This window comes from Rhinopithecus roxellana, chromosome 12, assembly GCF_007565055.1.
Source record: "Rhinopithecus roxellana isolate Shanxi Qingling chromosome 12, ASM756505v1, whole genome shotgun sequence".
In the NCBI taxonomy this organism is placed as follows: domain Eukaryota; kingdom Metazoa; phylum Chordata; class Mammalia; order Primates; family Cercopithecidae; genus Rhinopithecus; species Rhinopithecus roxellana.
The window spans coordinates 3,183,036-3,201,305 of NC_044560.1; the positions used below are offsets into that span (position 1 = coordinate 3,183,036).

Sequence of the window (18,270 nt, forward strand, 5' to 3'; positions counted from 1 at the left end):
TGTGGGTGAGTCACAGGACGCCTGCTGATGGGTGACCAGCTGTTGGGAACATCAGCACAGCCACACTGATCTCATTTTGAAAAAAAGTGACCCGTGGACCCTGATTGTTTTAGCTGATTTTAGGACAAGCAAAGAGGAGGAGAGAGAGAAAGAGAAAAGTGCTTGCAAGGGTGTGGACGCCTGTATGGGCACGAGGAGGTGACGGTGATAGGAAGTGTTTTGGGGGAAGAGGCTGTGGTTGGGGAATTACTCTGAATTGTCTCTAAGCCTTGACTTTGAGATCCATTTCTGTGGAGCCCCCTGTCCCCACCCCACCCCAGGTCTGTAGACTCCCCTCCCTTTCCCTCCCCTCCTCCTCTCTCCTCCCCTCCCTTCCTCCACAGGGTGCGTGAACCAGCACCAAGCGGAACCCCACTATTTCCACTTACATCCCTATAGGTAGCGACTAGCACCATCCCTGTTTTGTGATAGGAACACAGGCTCAGAGAGGTGCATTCCTTTGTCCAAGATCACTCCCAGAGCCCCCGTGTCCCTGACCCCAGGCGCATTGTAGTGAACCGGTTCCAGACACCGTGTGTCACTGGGCTGGGAGGTGGGCAGCGTGGAGGGAGCACATCGGGCCGAAAGGATGGCCCAGGGAGCACCCAGCTGAGGAAAGCAAACAAGACTTGGCGGGAAACCCCAGCCCTCTCTCATCTCATGCCCCGGCCCCGAAGGCGGCTGAGACCCTTGGCCAGCAGACGGAGAAAAGCCAAAAGCCGGCGGTGGGGAGCGGGAGGGGCAGAGCGGGAGGCCACAGGCGAAAGACCAGCGCCGTCGGGGGAGCCAGGCTGAGTACCGTCCTGGGCACAGATGGGAGGGCGCGGGGCCACCGGCGGTGCTGGTTCCGGGCGCACTCAGCGTCCCCCGGCCACACACCCCAGCCTCCTGGGCGGCCTCGAAAGGGGTGGGAGGGTACACCGGCCAGCTCTGCCTGGGGCTCAGGGAGTCTTCGAAGGCTTCTTCCAGCGGTGGCGGACTGGGGCCCCCAGCCTGAGAGACCACCCGGAGACGCAGAGACGGAGAGACAAAGGGAGACTGGGTCCCGGAGAGAGAAGGTTAGTGCCGAGAAGAGTGGGCGCGAGCCGGGACCCCAGAGGGCGGCGAGGGCGCGCGCGAGACCGAGTGTCAGAGCGTGGAAAAGTGGGCATCCAGCGGCAGGTGGACGGATGGGGAACCCTGGAGCAGAGCCAGGGGCCGTGGGGAGACGAGGCAAGGAGCGGAGGCGGCGGAAGGACTGGCGGATGGACGGGTCCGAGGGCTGGGAAGGAGGCAGCATCCTCACCTCCAGCCTCGGGACCCCGCGCACCCCGCCCCTGGGCGCGCCAGGTAGCCCACCTTTGTCAGGGCTCGCAACCAGGTGCGGCGGGAGGGGCGGGGCCAGGGGCGGGCCGAGGCCGTGCCTTACCTGTCAGGCCGGCGGGGAGGGGGCGGAGTGGCTCGGGGCCGAGCGGCCGCTGGAGCCGAGCGCAGCCGAGGGCAAGCGGCGGAACCGGGACGGCGTGGAGAGGTGCGCGGGCAGCCGGAGGATGTGCCCAGGCTGAGAGGGGCTGGAAGGAAGGGGGAGTGGGCGGGCAGGAGGGAAGGGGGCGGGAGCGCGGGGAGGGGACAGAGGAGGGGCGGCGGGTGGCGGGTTCGACTGCCCCCAGCCGAGGGGCAGCCCCGGGGCCGGGCCCCGCGCGCTCCCGGCCAGCGCGCCCTCGCCAGCTGCGCTTCGCGTTCTGGGCCACCTCCCCAGAGGCCTAGGCGCCGCCGCCGCGAGGGCGCGGGGCAGACAAAGGAGGCAGACAAAGGCGGGCGCAGCCCAGCAGCCGTGCGGGCACCAGGCGAGGCGGGCCCACTCCTCCCGGTGCGTAAGAGCCGCCTCGGCGCGGCCCAGGGCGCGTGGGACGGGAGGGGCTCCGGCAGCGGTGGCGCATCTGGAGCGGCCCCCCTGGGGGCGGGCGACAAAGTGCCGCGGCGGGGGGTCCTCGGTGGACCCCAACAATGGAGCTAGGCTGCGCGCTCAGCTGCGGCCGCGTCTGGCCGGGCAGGGGCCCGGGTCTGCAAAAGGATTATTCCGCCTAGACTGTCAAAAGGGACGGAAGAAATGCCCAGGGCTGGGGAGGCGGGACGGGGAACGGCGGGGCCTTTGTAGCCGCAGAAAGTGCGCAGAGTGGGCGGGCGGGGTTCTCTGAGAGGTCGCTCCTGGATGTGGGGGTACAAAGGGTGTTCAAAGTGCTGCCAGCTCACCTGGGGCGCCGACGGCGCACCCGTGCCCCCTTTCCCGATAGGGAAGGAAGAAAGACAACGGCCCCAACACACACACACACACACACACACACACACACACACACACACGCGGCCCGGCTGTCGCCACGCCCCGTCCAAAGCCGGCCTGAAGCTTCTCAGACCGGCCCAACCCGGACAAAACCAGCGCTGGGGCCGGCTCATCCATCACCGCGCGGGGCGCCGTGTCCTGACGACCCTGGGAGTTCGGGAATGCTGGGTTATGGGTCCCGTGGCTCCCATAACTCACGACGGGGTCGGTGGGGCCACGGACGCTGCAAAGATCAAAGAGCGATAGGGTCGGACTCCCATACGTGGGAAGCAGCGCTCCCACCTGGGGCCCTGAGCTAGCCAGGTGGCTTCCATTTCGACTGTTTTCTTTCTCCAGCGTGTGGCAAATTATGATTTTGAGGTTTTAGAACACAGTTCTGCCGTCAGGCTAAATGTCTGTGTTCCTCTTCTGATGCCGTCCCTTGTGGTCTCGGGCGAGTCGCCTAACCTCTGAGCTCATGGTTGTACCTAAATCTCAGGATTCCAGGATTGAAGGCAGTGCCCTGTGTAAGGAGATAATGTTTCAAAGGGTAGTCCATAGGAAATGCTCCTGAAAAATTAGCTACCATTGTTACTATGATATTGCTAGCCTGGTGGGCACCAGGATGGATTGATGAGAACACTGGACTGTTTATTCACCGAAAAGTTTGAGTCACCCATCCCATAAATACCGGCTGAACACCTACTATGGGCTAGCATCAGAGGTACGGTAGTAAATAACATGGACAAGAATCCCTGCCCCCATGGAACTCAGATTCTAGTGAAGGAGACAGAAGATAAGTGAATAAATAAAAATAATTGGCCGGGCGCGGTGGCTCAAGCCTGTAATCCCAGCACTTTGGGAGGCCGAGACGGGCAGATCACGAGGTCAGGAGATCGAGACCATCCTGGTCTACACGGTGAAACCCCGTCTCTACTAAAAAATACAAAAAACTAGCCGGGCGAGATGGCGGGCGCCTGTAGTCCCAGCTACTGGGGAGGCTGAGGCAGGAGAATGGCGTAAACCCGGGAGGCGGAGCTTGCAGTGAGCCGAGATCGCGCCACTGCACTCCAGCCCGGGCGATAGAGCGAGACTCCGTCTCAAAAAATAAATAAATAAATAAATAAATAAATAAATAAATAAATAAATAAATGATGTCAGGTGGTGATTAGTGCTATGAAGAAAAGGAAAGCACATTACAGACAAAGCATGAAGGGAAGAGATGTTTTACATAAAGTTGTTAGGAAAGGCCTCTTTGGTGGGGCAGTTCTTTTGGCAAAGAAAAGAAGGTAATGAGCCACGTGGTTGTGGGGAGAAGACTGTTGAAAGCAGAAGAGCCAGTGCAAAGGTCCTGGGGCAGGACTGTGCTTGGTGTGTTTGGGGGAGAAGAGTCAGGCTGGAACAGAGCGAGGTGACATCAGACAGGGAGCTGGGATAGGACCATGTTGTGACAGGAAAGGAGTCCCGACCCAGACCTCAGGAGAGGGTTCTTGGATCTCGCACAAGAAAGAATTTAGGGCAAGTCCACAGAGTAAAAAGTTTATTAAGAAAGTAGAAGAATAAAAAGAATGGCTACTCCATAGACAGGACAGCACTGAGGGCTGCTGGTTGCCCATTTTTATGGTTATTTCTTGATGATATGCTAAACAAAGGATGGATTATTCATGCCTCCTCCCCTCTTTATTTTTCTTTTTGAGACAGAGTCTTGCTCTGTCACCCAGACTGGAGTGTGGTGGCACGATCTTGGCTCACTGCAACCTCCACCTCCCGGGTTCAAGCAATTCTGCCTCAGCCTCTCGAGTAGCTGGGATTACAGGTGCGCACCACCACACCCAGCTAACTTTGTATTTTTAGTAGAGATGGGGTTTCACCATATTGGCCAGGCTGGTCTTGAACTCCTGACCTCAGGTGATCCACCTGCCTTAGCCTCCCAAAGTGCTGGGATTACAGGCGGGAGCCACAGTACCCAGCCCCCCCCCCCCCACCTTTTTTTTTTGAGACAGAGTCTCACTTTGTTGCCCAGGCTGCTATAGTGGCATGATCTCGGTTCACTGCAACCTCTGCCTCCTAGGTTCAAGCGATTCTCATGCCTCAGCCTCCCAATTAGCTGGGGTTACAGGCACACACCACAATGCCCAGCTAATTTTTTGTATTTTTAGTAGAGACAGGGTTTCGCCATGTTGCCCAGGCTGGTCTCAAACTCCTGACCTCAGGCAATCTGCCTGCCTCAGCCTCCCAAAGTGCTAGGTTACAGGGGTGAGCCACTGTGCCCGGCCTTTGCTTCCCCTTTTTAGACCATATAGGGTAATGTCGTGATGTTGTCATGGCATTTGTAAACTGTCATGGTGCTGGTGGGAGTGGAGCAGTGAGGATGACCAGAGGTCACTCTTGTGGCCATCTTGGTTTTCGTGGGTTTTGACTGGCTTCCTTACTGCAAACTGTTTTATCAGCAAGGTCTTTATGACCTGTACCTTGTGCAGATCTCCTGTCTCATACTGTGACTTAGAATGCCTTAGTCATCTGGGAATATGGCCCAGTAAGTATTAACCTCATTTTACCCAGCCCCTACTCAAGATGAGGTTACTCTGGTTCAGACACCTCTGACAATGTGAGCCTGCAAAGGCCACGGGGAGGACTTGGGTTGTTTAGAGGGACCAAGAGCAGAGCAGAGACATGATCCGACTTAGGTTTTTAGCAGGTTTGCTGATTTGCAGAGAGAGACTCTGTCTCAAAAAATAAATACATTAAATAAAAATTAGCTGGGTGTGATGGTGCACACCTATAGCCTCAGCTATTGGGGAGGCTGAGGTGGGAGGATCAGCTTGAGCCCAGGAGGTTGAGGCTTCAGTGAGCTGCTATTACGTCACTGCACTCCAGCCTAGGTGACAGAGTGAGACCCTGTCTCCAAAAAATAAAATTAAAAATAAAAAAATTGAACAGTCCATGGAACAGAAAGTAGATTAGTGGTTTCGGAATTGGTGTACCCGGTAGCACACTTTGGGCATTAACAACCCTTCTCGGCCGGGCGCGGTGGCTCACGCCTGTAATCCCAGCACTTTGGGAGGCCGAGACGGGCGGATCACAAGGTCAGGAGATCGAGACCATCCTGGCTAACACGGTGAAACCCCGTCTCTACTAAAAATGCAAAAAATTAGCCGGGCGTGGCGGCGAGCGCTTGTAGTCCCAGCTGCTTGGGAGGCTGAGGCAGGAGAATGGCGGGAACCCGGGAGGCGGAGCTTGCAGTGAGCCGGGATCGCGCCACTGCACTCCAGCCTGGGCCACACAGCGAGACTCCGTCTCAAAAAAAAAAAAAAAAAAAAACAACCCTTCTCAAGACATCGGGAGTGATGAAAACGTTCTGAATGACAAAGTAGCGATGTACAACATTGTGACTATACTAAAAACCACTGAACTGCACTCAGTGAAAAGGTGAACTTCATGATTTGTTTGTTTGTTTGTTTCTGAGATGGAGTCTCGCTCTGTCCCCCAGGCTAGAGTGCAGTGGTGCAATCTCGGCTCACTGCAAGCTCTGCCTCCCCGGTTCACACCTGCCTCATTCTCCTGCCTCAGATTCCTGAGTAGCTAGGACTACAGGCACCCGCCACCACATCCAGCTAATTTTTTGTATTTTTTTTTTTTTTTTTTGAGACGGAGTCTCTCTCTGTCGCCCAGGCTGGAGTGCAGTGGCCGGATCTCAGCTCACTGCAAGCTCCGCCTCCCAGGTTTACGCCATTCTCCTGCCTCAGCCTCCTGAGTAGCTGGGGCTACAGGTGCCCACCACCACGCCCGGCTAATTTTTTGTATTTTTAGTAGAGACGGGGTTTCATCGTGTTATAGGATGGTCTCGATCTCCTGACCTCGTGATCTGCCCGTCTCGGCCTCCCAAAGTGCTGGGATTACAGGCTTGAGCCACTGCGCCCGGCCAGAATTTTTTGTATTTTTAGTAGAGATGGGGTTTCACTGTGTTAGCCAGGATGGTCTCGATCTCCTGACCTCATGATCCGCCCGCCTCGGCCTCCCAAAGTGCTGGGATTACAGGCATGAGCCACTGCGCTCAGCTTATAGTTTGTTAATTATATCTCCGTAGAGAAGGTTTTTTTTTTTTTTTTAAAGTGGCAGTTGAGCTGGATCAAAAGTTCTTATCTTGTGGCCCAGGATGGCTTCAGAATATATCTGGACACTCCTGATGTTGTGTAAGACATTTAGTGTCTCTGGGCCAGGTGCAGTAGCTCAAGCCTGTAATCCCAGCACTCAGGGAGGCCAAGGTGGGCACATTACTTGGGGTCAGGAGTTCGAGGCCAGCCTGGCCAACATGGCAAAACCCTGTCTGTACTAAAAGTACAAAAAAATTAGCTAGGCATGGTGGCACATGCCTGTAGTCCCAGCTACTCGGGAGGCCGAGGCAGGAGAATCGCTTGCACCAAGGAGGCGGAGGTTGCAGTGAGCCAAGATCACGCCATTGCACTCCAGCCTGGGTGACAAGAGTGAGACTCAGTCTCAAAAAAAAAAAAAAAAAAAAAGAAAGAGACATTTTGTGTCTCTGGATAGAAGCCCAAAGTTTAAGAACATATGACCAGGCTAGGCACGATGGCTCATGCCAGTAATCCGAGCTTTGGGAGGCTGAGGCAGGAATTCTGGAGACCAAGTGTTCAAGACCAGCCTGGGTAACACAGCGAGACCCTGTCTCTATGAAAAAAGAGCAGATGACCAGCAAGGTCCCCCTGACCACTGAGGGGTCAGCAACACTGGGAATCAATAGAATTCCACAGAGGGAATGGTGGGTGAGGGCTTTGCTCTGGCTGCAGTGTTGAAAGCCATCTCAGGTCAGCAGTGAACCCCGAGATCTGGGACAGCTGTCCAGGTCAGGCCTCACACCAGAAGGCAGATGAGAGCGGAGAAGAGCTGTCGGCCGGAAGCCCTTTTCTTTAGGCATCTTGTTCGTGATGATACGTGTCCTCCCTAGGGCAGCTTGGGAGTTGCCTGCTGCCTTGGGAAATGGAACTGGAGCTATGGGGAGGCTGCTAAGGATAGTTTGGATGGGGTTTTGAAAAGCATGACAGCTTGTCCAGAGTGTTTGTTCTGGGGGCTTAAATAGTGTATATAGACCTTAATATCATTGTCATAACAGCCATTAATTGAGCATTTATGTGCCAGGCATTGTGCACTTTGTTTGTTTATTTTTCAAGACAGGGTCTCACTTTATCACCCAGGTTGGAGTGCAGTGGTACAAACATGGCTCACTGCAACCTTGATTTCCCGGGCTCAAGTGATCCTCCCACCTCAGCCCAGCTAAGTAGCTGGGACTACAGGTGCATGCCACCATGCTCAGCTAATTTTTCTATTTTTTGTGGAGTTTTTGCCATGTTGCCCAGGCTTGTCTCGAACTCCTGAGCTCAAGTGGTCCGTCTGCCTTGGCCTCCCAAAAACCTGGGATCATAGGAGTGAGCCACAACGCCAGCCACAGTGCCTGGCATTATGCACTTTGTATTTTTTATAAATATGAACATGGACATAAGCATTTGCTCTTTGCTCAATCCTATGAAATTGGAACTACCATTAGCCCATTTTACAGATGAGCAAACTGAGGTTCAGAGAAAGAAGAGCCTCACAGCTGGTTAAGGGACAGCATTGGGGAGAGAAGCAGCAGGCTGGACACATGAGCAGGACGAGTGGGTGCTGGGGACACCATAGGGAACATGCCACAGCCCTTGCTTTTGTTTTTGAAAATAACTTTTCTCTGCATAGTGCCCATAGCCCAGGCACTGAAGTCGATGTCTTTTGCTCCTCATCCAGACTCAGTTGAGATTCAAGTCAGGCAAGTGGTAATGAGCCACTGTCCACCATCATTTCATTCCTCTGTCACTTATTTTTTCATCCACTCATTTGACACACATTCGCTGAGAACCTGAATTTGGGCTGGGCATGGTGGCTCAAGCCTGTAATCTCAGCATTTGGGAGGCTGAGGCAGGAGGATCACTTGAGCCCCAGAGTTCGAGACCAGCCTAGGCAACATGGTAAGACCCTGCCTCTGCAAAAAATTTTAAAAATCAGCCAGGTGTGGTGATGCACACCTGTAATCCTAGCTACCCAGGAGGCTGAGGTAGGAGGATCTCTTGAGCCCAGGAGTTTCAGGCTGCCGTGAGCTATGATTGCCCCACTGCACTTTAGCCTGGGTGACAAGGAGAAACCCTGTCTCTGGAAAAGACAAAAAAAAAAAAAAGACAGAGAGAGAGAGAACCTGAATTTGGCTAGGCACTGTATTGAAATAATGAATGAGGCTGGGTCCCTGCCCAGAGTCATTGCAACTGGATGGGCCCCTGAGCATCAGGATATCAGGAGATTGTCACCAGGCTATGTGTGGCTCACTGTATGTCCCTCATACCCATGTGATTGGTGTCCTGGGAACCTTCATTCTGCCATCAGCCTGGTGGAGATGGGAGGGGTCTTGGAATCACCTCTGGAGGCTGGAAACCTCATTGCCTGGTTCACTCACTGTGTGTTTGTTTTCCATAAACCCCAGCAGTCCTCTTCTGCCCGTGCAGGTCTTTCTCTTTGCTGGGCTGGTGCTCACAGTTCACCTTCTCAGTTTCCACTTCAATGTCTCTTGGGAGTGATTTTCCCTCCATCCCCATTGCAGATCCTCAGGGACCTGCTCTAGTTGGCAAATAAGCTCTCCCTCCCTCTAAACACCCATCCTTCCTTCCCAGCTGCCTTCCTACATATTGTCATTATGGTGAAAAATATGCAAGTAACTTTGAACAACAGTTTCCCAGCAGACGGGTGTTCAAAAATGTAATAAATTAACCCCATAATGTAATCTGGATCCCGTGACCATCCATCATGCTGATGCGATTAAGATATGCAAAACCAGATGCTGAGGAGCCCATGGATAGAGTGTTGGCAGAGCTCCCCAGATGGGCCCGTTCTGACTCGGCCCCCTGCCCCTGCTCCCACCCCCATGGAACCTGAGGCCTTCAGAGGTTTAGGGAACATCTGTCTGGCCTGTTCATTTCACTAATGAGACTGAAGCCTTTTGGGGGTTTGGGGTCAGATCGGTTTGAATCTCTACCCATCTGTTTCCTAGCCCACCTTCCTTCTGTTTGTGATTGGATCTGAACCCAAGGCCCCAACCCAGACTTTTTTTTTTTTTTTGAGATGGAGTTTTTGCTCTTGTTGCCCAGGCTGGAGTGCAATGGTGCGATCTTGGATCTCGGCTCACCACAACCTCCGCCTCCCGGGTTCAAGCGATTCTCCTGCCTCAACTTCCCGAGTAGCTGGGATTACAGGCATGTGCCACCACGCCTGGCTATTTTTATTTTTTATTTTTTGTATTTTTAGTAGACACAGGGTTTCTCCATGTTGGTCAGGTTGATCTCGAACTCCTGACCTCAGGTGATCTGCCCGCCTCAGCCTCCCAAAGTGTGGGGATTACAGGCGTGAGCCACCCACTACGTTCAGCTGACATTTTTTTAAAATTGCAATAATTTTTGGTTACATGAATAAGTTCTTTAGTGGTGACTGCTGAGATTTTGGTGCACCCGTCACCTGAGCAGTGTACACTGTACCCAATACGTAGTCTTTTGTCCCTCACCTCCCCACCCTTCCCCCAGAGTCCCCAAAGTTCAATGTATCATTCCTATGCCTTTGCATCCCCATAGGTTAACTCCCACTTACAAGTGAGAACATACGATATTTGCAAACCCAGATATTTTTATCCACAGATTTCTAGTTGACAAGGTGGGTAACCCAGTGTCAAAAGCTGTTGGGACCTCAGTTTCCCCAAGGAAAAATGAGGGTTGAGTTTATGTCCTCCAAGGTTTTTCTCACGTTCTTAGCTCTGTGTGTCAGGAATTCTATGGGTGGCTTGTATTGTGTCTTCTCAGGGCAGAGGGCTGGGGCTGGGAGTCCATGGATGGAGGGCCTGACTTGAGCCCCAGTGCCCCTCACACTGGGTCCTGAAGGCCATCCCACAGGAGTCACCTGGCCCTCAGTTTCCCCACCCAAGGCCCCAGTCTGAAGGGCTCCTTTGCAAGGAGTTGCCCCCTATGACCGCCACTGCCTGTCACCGATACAAAAGCTGCTTAAGCAGCCTCCAGAGAGGGAAAGGAAAGACCCTTGTTTTTCCCAAGTTCTGCAATGAGTCAATCTCAGGGAACCACGGGACACTGTAAGCCAGTGAGCTGCTTGGCCAGCTCTGTGTGGAAATGGCATGATGTGGGCAGGATCCCCACGTCTTGAGAAGGGTTGCTGTGCCCAGAATGTGCTGCCAAATGCACCATCCCTTTGGACGGATGATTTTACATCACAGTTTTACAAAATGCATCACATTTTTACAAAATGCAGATATTCTCTGGCAACAGTCCAAACCTCTGTGGTGATTCCCATACTTTGCTGGGCATCCGGGCCCCTGGGGAGCTTGTTAAAGGGCCAGTGCCCTGCTGTGCACCCCACCTGGATCAGGTTGCTCTGGGCAGCAGGGCAGCTGTGATTAATGGGCTCCTGGGGGATTCTGATGCAGATTTCCTAGGACTGCATTTGAAGAAATGTTTTGCTGACATTCCTAGCTTAATGGGTTACCTACAAGTTACTTTTTCTCTCCCCATTAGAAGTCTGGAAATGCAGGTTTGAAGGCATCAGGGGGTCGGGGGAGGGATAATGAGCTGTAAATGATAAACAAGCCTGACTAGATCTGTGTCCAAACAGACGGATGGGATTAACAAGCTCTTACCTCCGTGGAGGTCACAGACAAAGTCCTCTTGGCTTCTGGTCCTGACTTGTTGCCCACTAACTCCGTAGCTGCTTCTCAGATCTTAGTTTTCTCAGTTGTAAAATAAGGAGGCTGTAAATAAGTGGAAGCCCTGGTGTCAGAAGAGGCATCAGAGCTAGGTTTGTATTCCCAATATGTGATTTTGGCGAATTAGAGAATGTTTCTGGGCCTGTTTAACCATCTGTAAAGTGGGGCTGTAAAGTGGAGATTTAGCTGCTAGGGTTAAGGAGGGAATTAAAGGAATCAGTGTTTGACACATAAGAAGCGCTCGATGCTAGTCATTTTTTATTATTTTAATAATATCATCTCTGAGGGCCCTTTCAGGCCTTCCAGACGGAGTCCACGTCCGTGGGGGACTTCGGAGCAGTAAAAGGTAGTGGCAGGAGGCACCTCGGCCATCGCCCACCCAGTGGGAGACTCGGGCAGGTTATTCACCCTTCTGCACCTCGCTTCACTCATCTGTATAAAGGGAACAGTCACAGTAACTGCCTCATGGAGTTACTCCGGGGACTTAGATAATCCAGGGACACACGTAGCCCAGTGCCCAGCACTCGGCTGGAGCTCCATAAAGGTCAGCTATTGTTCTGAAGCGTAGGGCGGGGAGGGTTCATCCTGTTGGGCCGTCAGGCCAGGCTGTTATTTAGGTACCCGGTGGGGGCGGGGCGGGGGCGGCGCCGGTGCACGCCCTCTTTTTTTTATTTTTAAAATTTCACCCGGGTCTTGACAACCGGTGCAACCCTGTCCTCCGCTGTTCCCGCCCCCGAGCCAGAGGAGCCGCTTTTGGGTGTGCAGCTGCAGGGATGGTGACTCGGGTTAGCTCAGATGTGGCTGCCCTTAGTCCCCAGCTGCGCCCTCCCCTTTTGCCCTCCTCAGCAACCCCTACCCGCCCTCTTCCGGCGCGTGCTAAAGCGAGAGAAACGCCCTTGGGGGAAGATATGTAGCAATCAGGTGGAACGTGGAGATCAACGTTGTGTTTTCTTCGTGCCCACCTGAAGTCGAAGGGAGGTGGAGCGGCGAGTCTCAGCCCCTCCCCAACGCCGAGACCCGGCCCCCGCCCCCCGGAGCCCAGTCCCCGCAGGCGGAACCGCCCTGTGCGAGGCCGGGTTTGGACTGCGCGGGAATGGGCGTGGCCTTGGAGGGGCGGGCGCTAGGACCCGCCTGAGCGCCGTGAACGTCACGCAGCGGCGCCGAGGCCCAGGGTTGAGCGGGAGGCGGGATCGGTCCGGTCGGTGGCTCCCCGCGGCGGGGCCGGGCCCGATCTCGGGCGGGAACCGAGCCCAGAGCCGGTACTAGGGGAGGGAGAGGGGGCGGATTCCCGCCGGGAGGGATCCGGCCGGGCAGGGGGCGGAGTCTTATTCCAACCCAGCTTCGCTTTCCGCGTGTCCCGCTTTGCACTGCTGGCGCTGCGCATCCAGCTGTTTCCCTCTGCGTCCGCGGCCCTGCCCTTTTCAGGGGCATCGCTGTGGTCTTTCCACCCCTTAGACAGCAGGGCGAGGGGGCGCGGGCGGCCAGTGGATAGAGGCTGATGCCCCCAAGCACGGACGCCAGCGTTGGGTTGGGGGTTCTTCCCAGCTGCTGTGAGCCTATGCGAAGCGGGAGGTCTTGCCCCAGTTCCCACGGACTGTGAGGAGGGAAGAGACGGTGGAGGCGAGCGGGTTCTGGGCTCCTGGGTGTCTGGAACCACCCTCTGCCCTTGCCCCACCACTCAGGTAGCGGGAAGGATGACCACGCTCACACGACAAGACCTCAACTTTGGCCAAGGTAGGGAGGCTGGACCTGCGGGGTCGGGGGCTGAGGCGTCTGGGCTGGCGGGCTTCCCCAAGCGCACCACCGGCTTGTGCCCCCTGCAGTGGTGGCCGATGTGCTCTGTGAGTTCCTGGAGGTGGCTGTGCATCTCATCCTCTACGTGCGCGAGGTCTACCCCGTGGGCATCTTCCAGAAACGCAAGAAGTACAACGTGCCGGTCCAGGTGAGGCACGTCCCAGAACCACAGAGTGGGTACAGGGTGGACTTTTTTTTTTTTTTTTTTTTGAGACAGAGTCTCGCTCTGTCGCCCAGGCTGGAGTGCAATGGCGCGATCTCGGCTCACTGCAAGCTCCGCCTCCCGGGTTTTTGCCATTCTCCTGCCTCAGCCTCCCGAGTAGCTGGGACTACAGGCGCCCACCACCTCGCCCGGCTAATTTTTTGTATTTTTTTTAGTAGAGACGGGGTTTCACCGTGTTCACCAGGATGGTCTCGATCTCCTGACCTCGTGATCCGCCCGTCTCGGCCTCCCAAAGTGCTGGGATTACAGGCTTGAGCCACAGCGCCCGGCCAGGGTGGACTTTTAAAAACTCTTCGGTCGGGTGCGGTGGCTCACGCCTGTAATCCTGGCACTTTGGGAGGCCGAGGCGGGCGGATCACTTGAGGTCAGGAGTTCGAGATCAGCCTAACAAACATGGTGAAACCCCGTCTCTACTAAAAATACAAAAATTGGCTGGGCGTGGTGGCTGACGCCTGTAATCCCAGATACTCAGGAGGCTGAGGCAGGAGAATCACTTGAACCTGGGAGGCGGAGGTTGCAGTGAGCCGAGATTGTGCCACTGCACTCCAGCCTGGGTGACAAGAGCGAAACTCCGTCTCAAAAAAAAAAACCTCTTCCACTTCAGGCCAAGCCAGCACTTTATTTTTTATTTTATTTTATTTTTTGAGACTGAGTCTTGCTCTGTCGCCCTGCCTGGAGTGCAGTTACATGATCTTGGCTCACTGCAACTTCCACTTCCCAGGTTCAAGCGATTCTCCTGCCTCAGCCTCCCGAGTAGCTGGGGATTACAGGCGTGTGCCACCACACCTGGCTAATTTTTATATTTTTAGTAGAGACAAGGTTTCGCCATGTTGGCCAGGCTGGTATCGAACTCCTGACCTCTGGTGATCCGTCCGCCTTGGCCTCCCAAAGTGCTGGGATTACAGGCGTGAGCACTTTATTATGAAATAGGTTTTGTGTTAGATAATGTTGCTCAACTGTGGGCTAATGTAAGTATTTTGAGTGTGTTTAGGTAGGCATGGCTAAGCTATGATGTTCTGTATGTTACATGTATTAATTGCATTTTCCACTGGAGATATTTGATGGCTTTATCCAAACAAACAACAATAAACCCAGAGTATCCAAACAACAACAAACCCATAGTAAGTTGTTGAAGGTCACCTTTAGAGGGAAAAGGAAAAAAAAAATTGACATTCACTCACTTTTTGTTTATGATGAAGTGATTGAAGCTCAGAGAAGTTAAGGAATTTGCCTGAGGCCACACAGTTCCTTAGTTCTTAACTTTTGAAATCTGATTACGTTTTTCTGGATCCTTTTTCTGGAAAAATGCCCAAGTGCACAAAGATACAACTTTAGGGACTTTTCAGACTCTGGAGGAGTCCGTGGACCCCACATTAAGAACTCCTAATGGTATATTAAATGCTCATGTTGGGATTGAGTTCTTATCTTTTTTTTCCTTTGAGATGGAGTCTTGCTTTGTTGCCCAGGCTGGAGTGCAGTGGCTTGATCTCAGCTTACTGCAACCTCCGCCTCCCAGGTTCAAGTGATTCTCCTGCCTCAGCCTCTTGAATAGCTGGGATTACAGATGCCACCTCACCTGGCCAATTTTTGTATTTTTAGTAGAGACGGGGTTTTGCCATTTTGGCCAGACTGGTCTGAAACTGCTGACCTCAGGCGATCCACTCACCTTATCCTCTCAAAGTGCCAGGATTACAGGAGTGAGCCACTGCGCCCAGCCTGAGTTCTTACCTTCTGACTTCTTTCTCCGTGGATAAATTCACAGTTGTTAGCCTCTTGAGGGAAAGTGGGGTCTTCTGGGTAGGGGGCCCTGGAGAGCTGCTGGGCCTCTGACCGAAGGCAGACGGGGCCTTGGGCTCCTGGTCGTATTGGGTGGTTTCCCCACCTGTGCTTTGGGCCTCACCAGCCGCATGGTGTTGTGTGCAGATGTCCTGCCACCCGGAGCTGAATCAGTATATCCAGGACACGCTGCACTGCGTCAAGCCACTCTTGGAGAAGGTGAGGGTGCACTGGGTTCCCCAGCCACCTCACCCCATGCTCACCCCTGTCCCTCTATGCTCACAGTCCAACTCTGGGATGGGGTGATGCTAGGACTCTGTGGCGTCTTCATGGCTCCAATACCCAGAAGCCTGTTCCCTGCACTCTGGAGACCATCCCAACCCAGGGGCAGGCTCCAAGGCATGTGGGCCATGTGCAGGGTGCCTTGGGCCTGGAAACCTGGGTTGAAGCTGGCTCTGAGTAGGGACTGCCCTGGTGGGTTCTGGGTTCTTCTCACATCCGTTCCCTGTTCTCCACGCTAAATGTTCTGTCTGAGCTGAGCCCCTCAGGGTTTCTTCCCCATCTAGTCCTGATCTCAGACTTCCTGGGACCTTCCCTATGGGGCCTGGTTATTCTCTCAGCCTGCACCGCTCATACCGGAGGGTGCCAGCTTCTCAAACCTGCGCTATCTGGGCTCTTGGGGACGCCCAGCCTAGCAGCTGAGCAGGGCTGTGAGTGGGCCGCTTCCCCTCCTTCCTTGGGCAAGGGGGTGGAGGCGGGGTGGTGGAGTACGGGTGGGGTGCCTGGCTCTGCAGTGGGGGTTCCTCTCCTTGCAGAATGATGTGGAAAAAGTGGTGGTGGTGATTTTGGATAAAGAGCACCGCCCAGTGGAGAAATTCGTCTTTGAGATCACCCAGCCTCCACTGCTGTCCATCAGGTGGGCTGCCCCCTGCCCCTCGCCCACTAGCTGGCATCAGGTCTGTCTCTGGCAACACACCCACCCCTTTAAGGCGGCCCTTGAATACCTTGGAAAAGGCTTGGGAGGAGAAAGGGCAAGATGCACCTGCCTGACAAGGGGACAGCCTGTGAGCAGCTGAGATGGGTCCAGAGAAATGACATGAGCTACCCAGGGTCACCTGGGTAGGGGCAGAGCCCAGGACACAGAACCAATTTTCTGACTTCTCAGGCAAGTGTCCAGTCAACTCGAAGTTGACCTTTGGCACATGTGTTAGTTGGTCAACTGCATGCTTCCGATGGTGAGGTCAGGGCACTGGAATCTATGACCAACCTGTCCCCACAGGCTGCGTGGCCTTAGGCAAGCCCTTTCCCCTCCTGGCTTGGTGTCCTGGTTCTTGGGCCTGGCTGCACATTAAAACCATCTAGGGAGGCCTCCTCAGATCGCCCCTATCTCCCCTACCCCCCGCCAAATTCTGACTTTGTCTGGGGTGGGGCTGGGCATTTCTTGTAAACTCCCTTGCTGGTTTGAATTGTGTGGACCAGATAGGGAGCTGCGTCCTAGGCGTGCAGCACTCTCAGAGGCACTGGAGGCGGTTCTGTACCCCAGGTCTGCATCCAGGCTTGATGCCTGTGGTGGAGGGGAGGGCGCCAGTGTGATGGGAAGACCTCCTTTCCTCTCAGCTCAGACTCCCTGTTGTCTCACGTGGAGCAGCTGCTCCGAGCCTTCATCCTGAAGATCAGCGTGTGCGATGCCGTCCTGGACCACAACCCCCCAGGTGCGTCCACTCCCCACCCTCTCTTCCCTTGGCGTTTCCACGGTTGTCTCGGGTTGGTCTGTGTTCCCAAGTCCATGTTTGGCTGCTCTGAGACTCATCTCTTCCTAACCCTGAGAGTCCACCTCCTCTAGGAAGCTTCCCTGATTGATTCCACCTGGCTTCCATCTCCCTATTGACTGGGGCTTTTCTTAGCACTTGCTTTGCCATCTGCTCTGGGAGTGCTGCCGAGCCAGCAAGGGAAGTGGGAAGAGGCTGGGCCCAGTGGCAGGCACCAGGGCGGCGGGGGAGCCTCCACCAACCTCTTGCCTCTCCAGGCTGTACCTTCACAGTCCTAGTGCACACAAGAGAAGCCGCCACTCGCAACATGGAGAAGATCCAGGTCATCAAGGTGAGATGAGATGGGTCTAGGTCTGGATGCAGGCTCTAGAAACGTGATGTGGCAGTTTCAGGCAGGCAGGGGCGTTGCCTGTGGCCAGCCATCCATTATATTGGTGCAGCAGTGCCTGGTACCCAGCAGGTCCTCAGGCCTGGCCACTGCTCCATCTGGGCACTTGGGGCAGTGAGGAGCTCAGGTGGAGCCCCCTGCTGGGGCCCCCAGCTCATCCGGGCTCTTCTGAAGTGGGGGCTCTCCAGGGAGGGGTCCTAGCCCACCAGGTTCAGCATTGGTGCCTGGGGCTTGTCACTTGGGTTCTATGGACTTGGCCTCTGGGGGGGATCGGGGGGCCTGGGGTCTGCATCGCCAACAGCTTCCTAGTAATTCTGAGGCTCAGGTTGGAGGCCCCTGGTCTGGAGTGGGAGGGACAGCAAAGTGAGGGCAGGCAAGGGCTCAGCTCCGTCACCCCCCTAACCTTTGTCCCCTCCCTAGGATTTCCCGTGGATCCTGGCAGATGAGCAGGATGTCCACATGCATGATCCCCGTCTGATACCACTAAAAACCATGACGTCGGACATTTTAAAGGTGAGCTTCGTGGGGACCTGGGAAGCTTTATTTAGGGGCTGCTTAGGAAGTGAGGCCCGGCACTGAGGCCTCTAGTAAGGCCTCTAGTAAGAGAGGGCTTGGGGGAGAGAACGAGGGAGTGCCTGGTGGAGGGCTCCTCCCATCTCTACTCTTCTCCACCTCGGCTATGGCCACGAGGCCCCACCCTTGGCGGAGATCTGCCCACCAGGTGCCTCTGTGTCCTCCAGCAGGGATGCCCTGGCTGTCTCGCTGACTATGGCTGTTTGCTTGTGTCCGTCAGATGCAGCTTTACGTGGAAGAGCGTGCTCACAAAGGCAGCTGAGGGGGCATCTGCCACCTCACTGATGCCCGAACTGTCAGACTTTGGGGGATCCCCGCCTAGGGCAGTGCTGCATGGCTGCCCTGATTCCAAGTGCTCTTATTGCCTCTGTGTGTGGATCGCCCACCCCAGCCTGGGGCCGCTCAGGTCTGCTTGGAGGATGCCTCCCCCAGGAGGGCAGTGAAGGATGCCGCAACCTCGACTTCTTAGCCTCCTGGGGTTCCGCCGGCCAACACTGTCTGTCTCAAATACTGTGCTGTGAGTTGTTTCAATAAAGGGGCCCCAAGGGCTGGGATGAGCTGATGCCATCATTAACCAGAGTGGGAGGGACAGGTATGGCCAGGGTAACCTGGTGG

The 18,270-nt window shown here is 54.8% G+C and overlaps 1 protein-coding gene across 2 annotated transcripts; it reads left to right on the plus strand.

Annotated features, from left to right (window-relative positions):
• The first annotated feature begins 12,015 nt into the window (after positions 1 to 12,015).
• On the plus strand, positions 12,016 to 18,212 carry MAD2L2 (mitotic arrest deficient 2 like 2). 2 transcript variants are annotated; one of them, XM_010353505.2, is made up of 9 exons: positions 12,016 to 12,391; positions 12,678 to 12,866; positions 12,956 to 13,074; positions 15,073 to 15,144; positions 15,741 to 15,841; positions 16,543 to 16,637; positions 16,952 to 17,025; positions 17,503 to 17,595; positions 17,876 to 18,212. In XM_010353505.2, exons 2-9 carry the CDS (start codon positions 12,827 to 12,829, stop codon positions 17,915 to 17,917), a joined length of 636 nt encoding a protein of 211 aa, XP_010351807.1. In that variant the 5' UTR covers positions 12,016 to 12,391; positions 12,678 to 12,826; the 3' UTR covers positions 17,918 to 18,212. The 2 variants fall into 2 exon arrangements, with proteins under 2 accessions (XP_010351807.1, XP_010351806.1); XM_010353504.2 differs by having other exon boundaries at positions 12,815 to 12,866.
• Positions 18,213 to 18,270: the final 58 nt, after the last annotated feature.

Coding starts and splice junctions, on each gene's coding strand:
- MAD2L2 (XM_010353505.2), top strand. CDS start 12,827: ATGACCACGCTCACACGACAAGACCTCAACTTTGGCCAAG. Junction 12,867..12,955: donor AGACCTCAACTTTGGCCAAG/GTAGGGAGGCTG, acceptor TGCCCCCTGCAG/TGGTGGCCGATGTGCTCTGT. Junction 15,145..15,740: donor TCAAGCCACTCTTGGAGAAG/GTGAGGGTGCAC, acceptor CTCTCCTTGCAG/AATGATGTGGAAAAAGTGGT.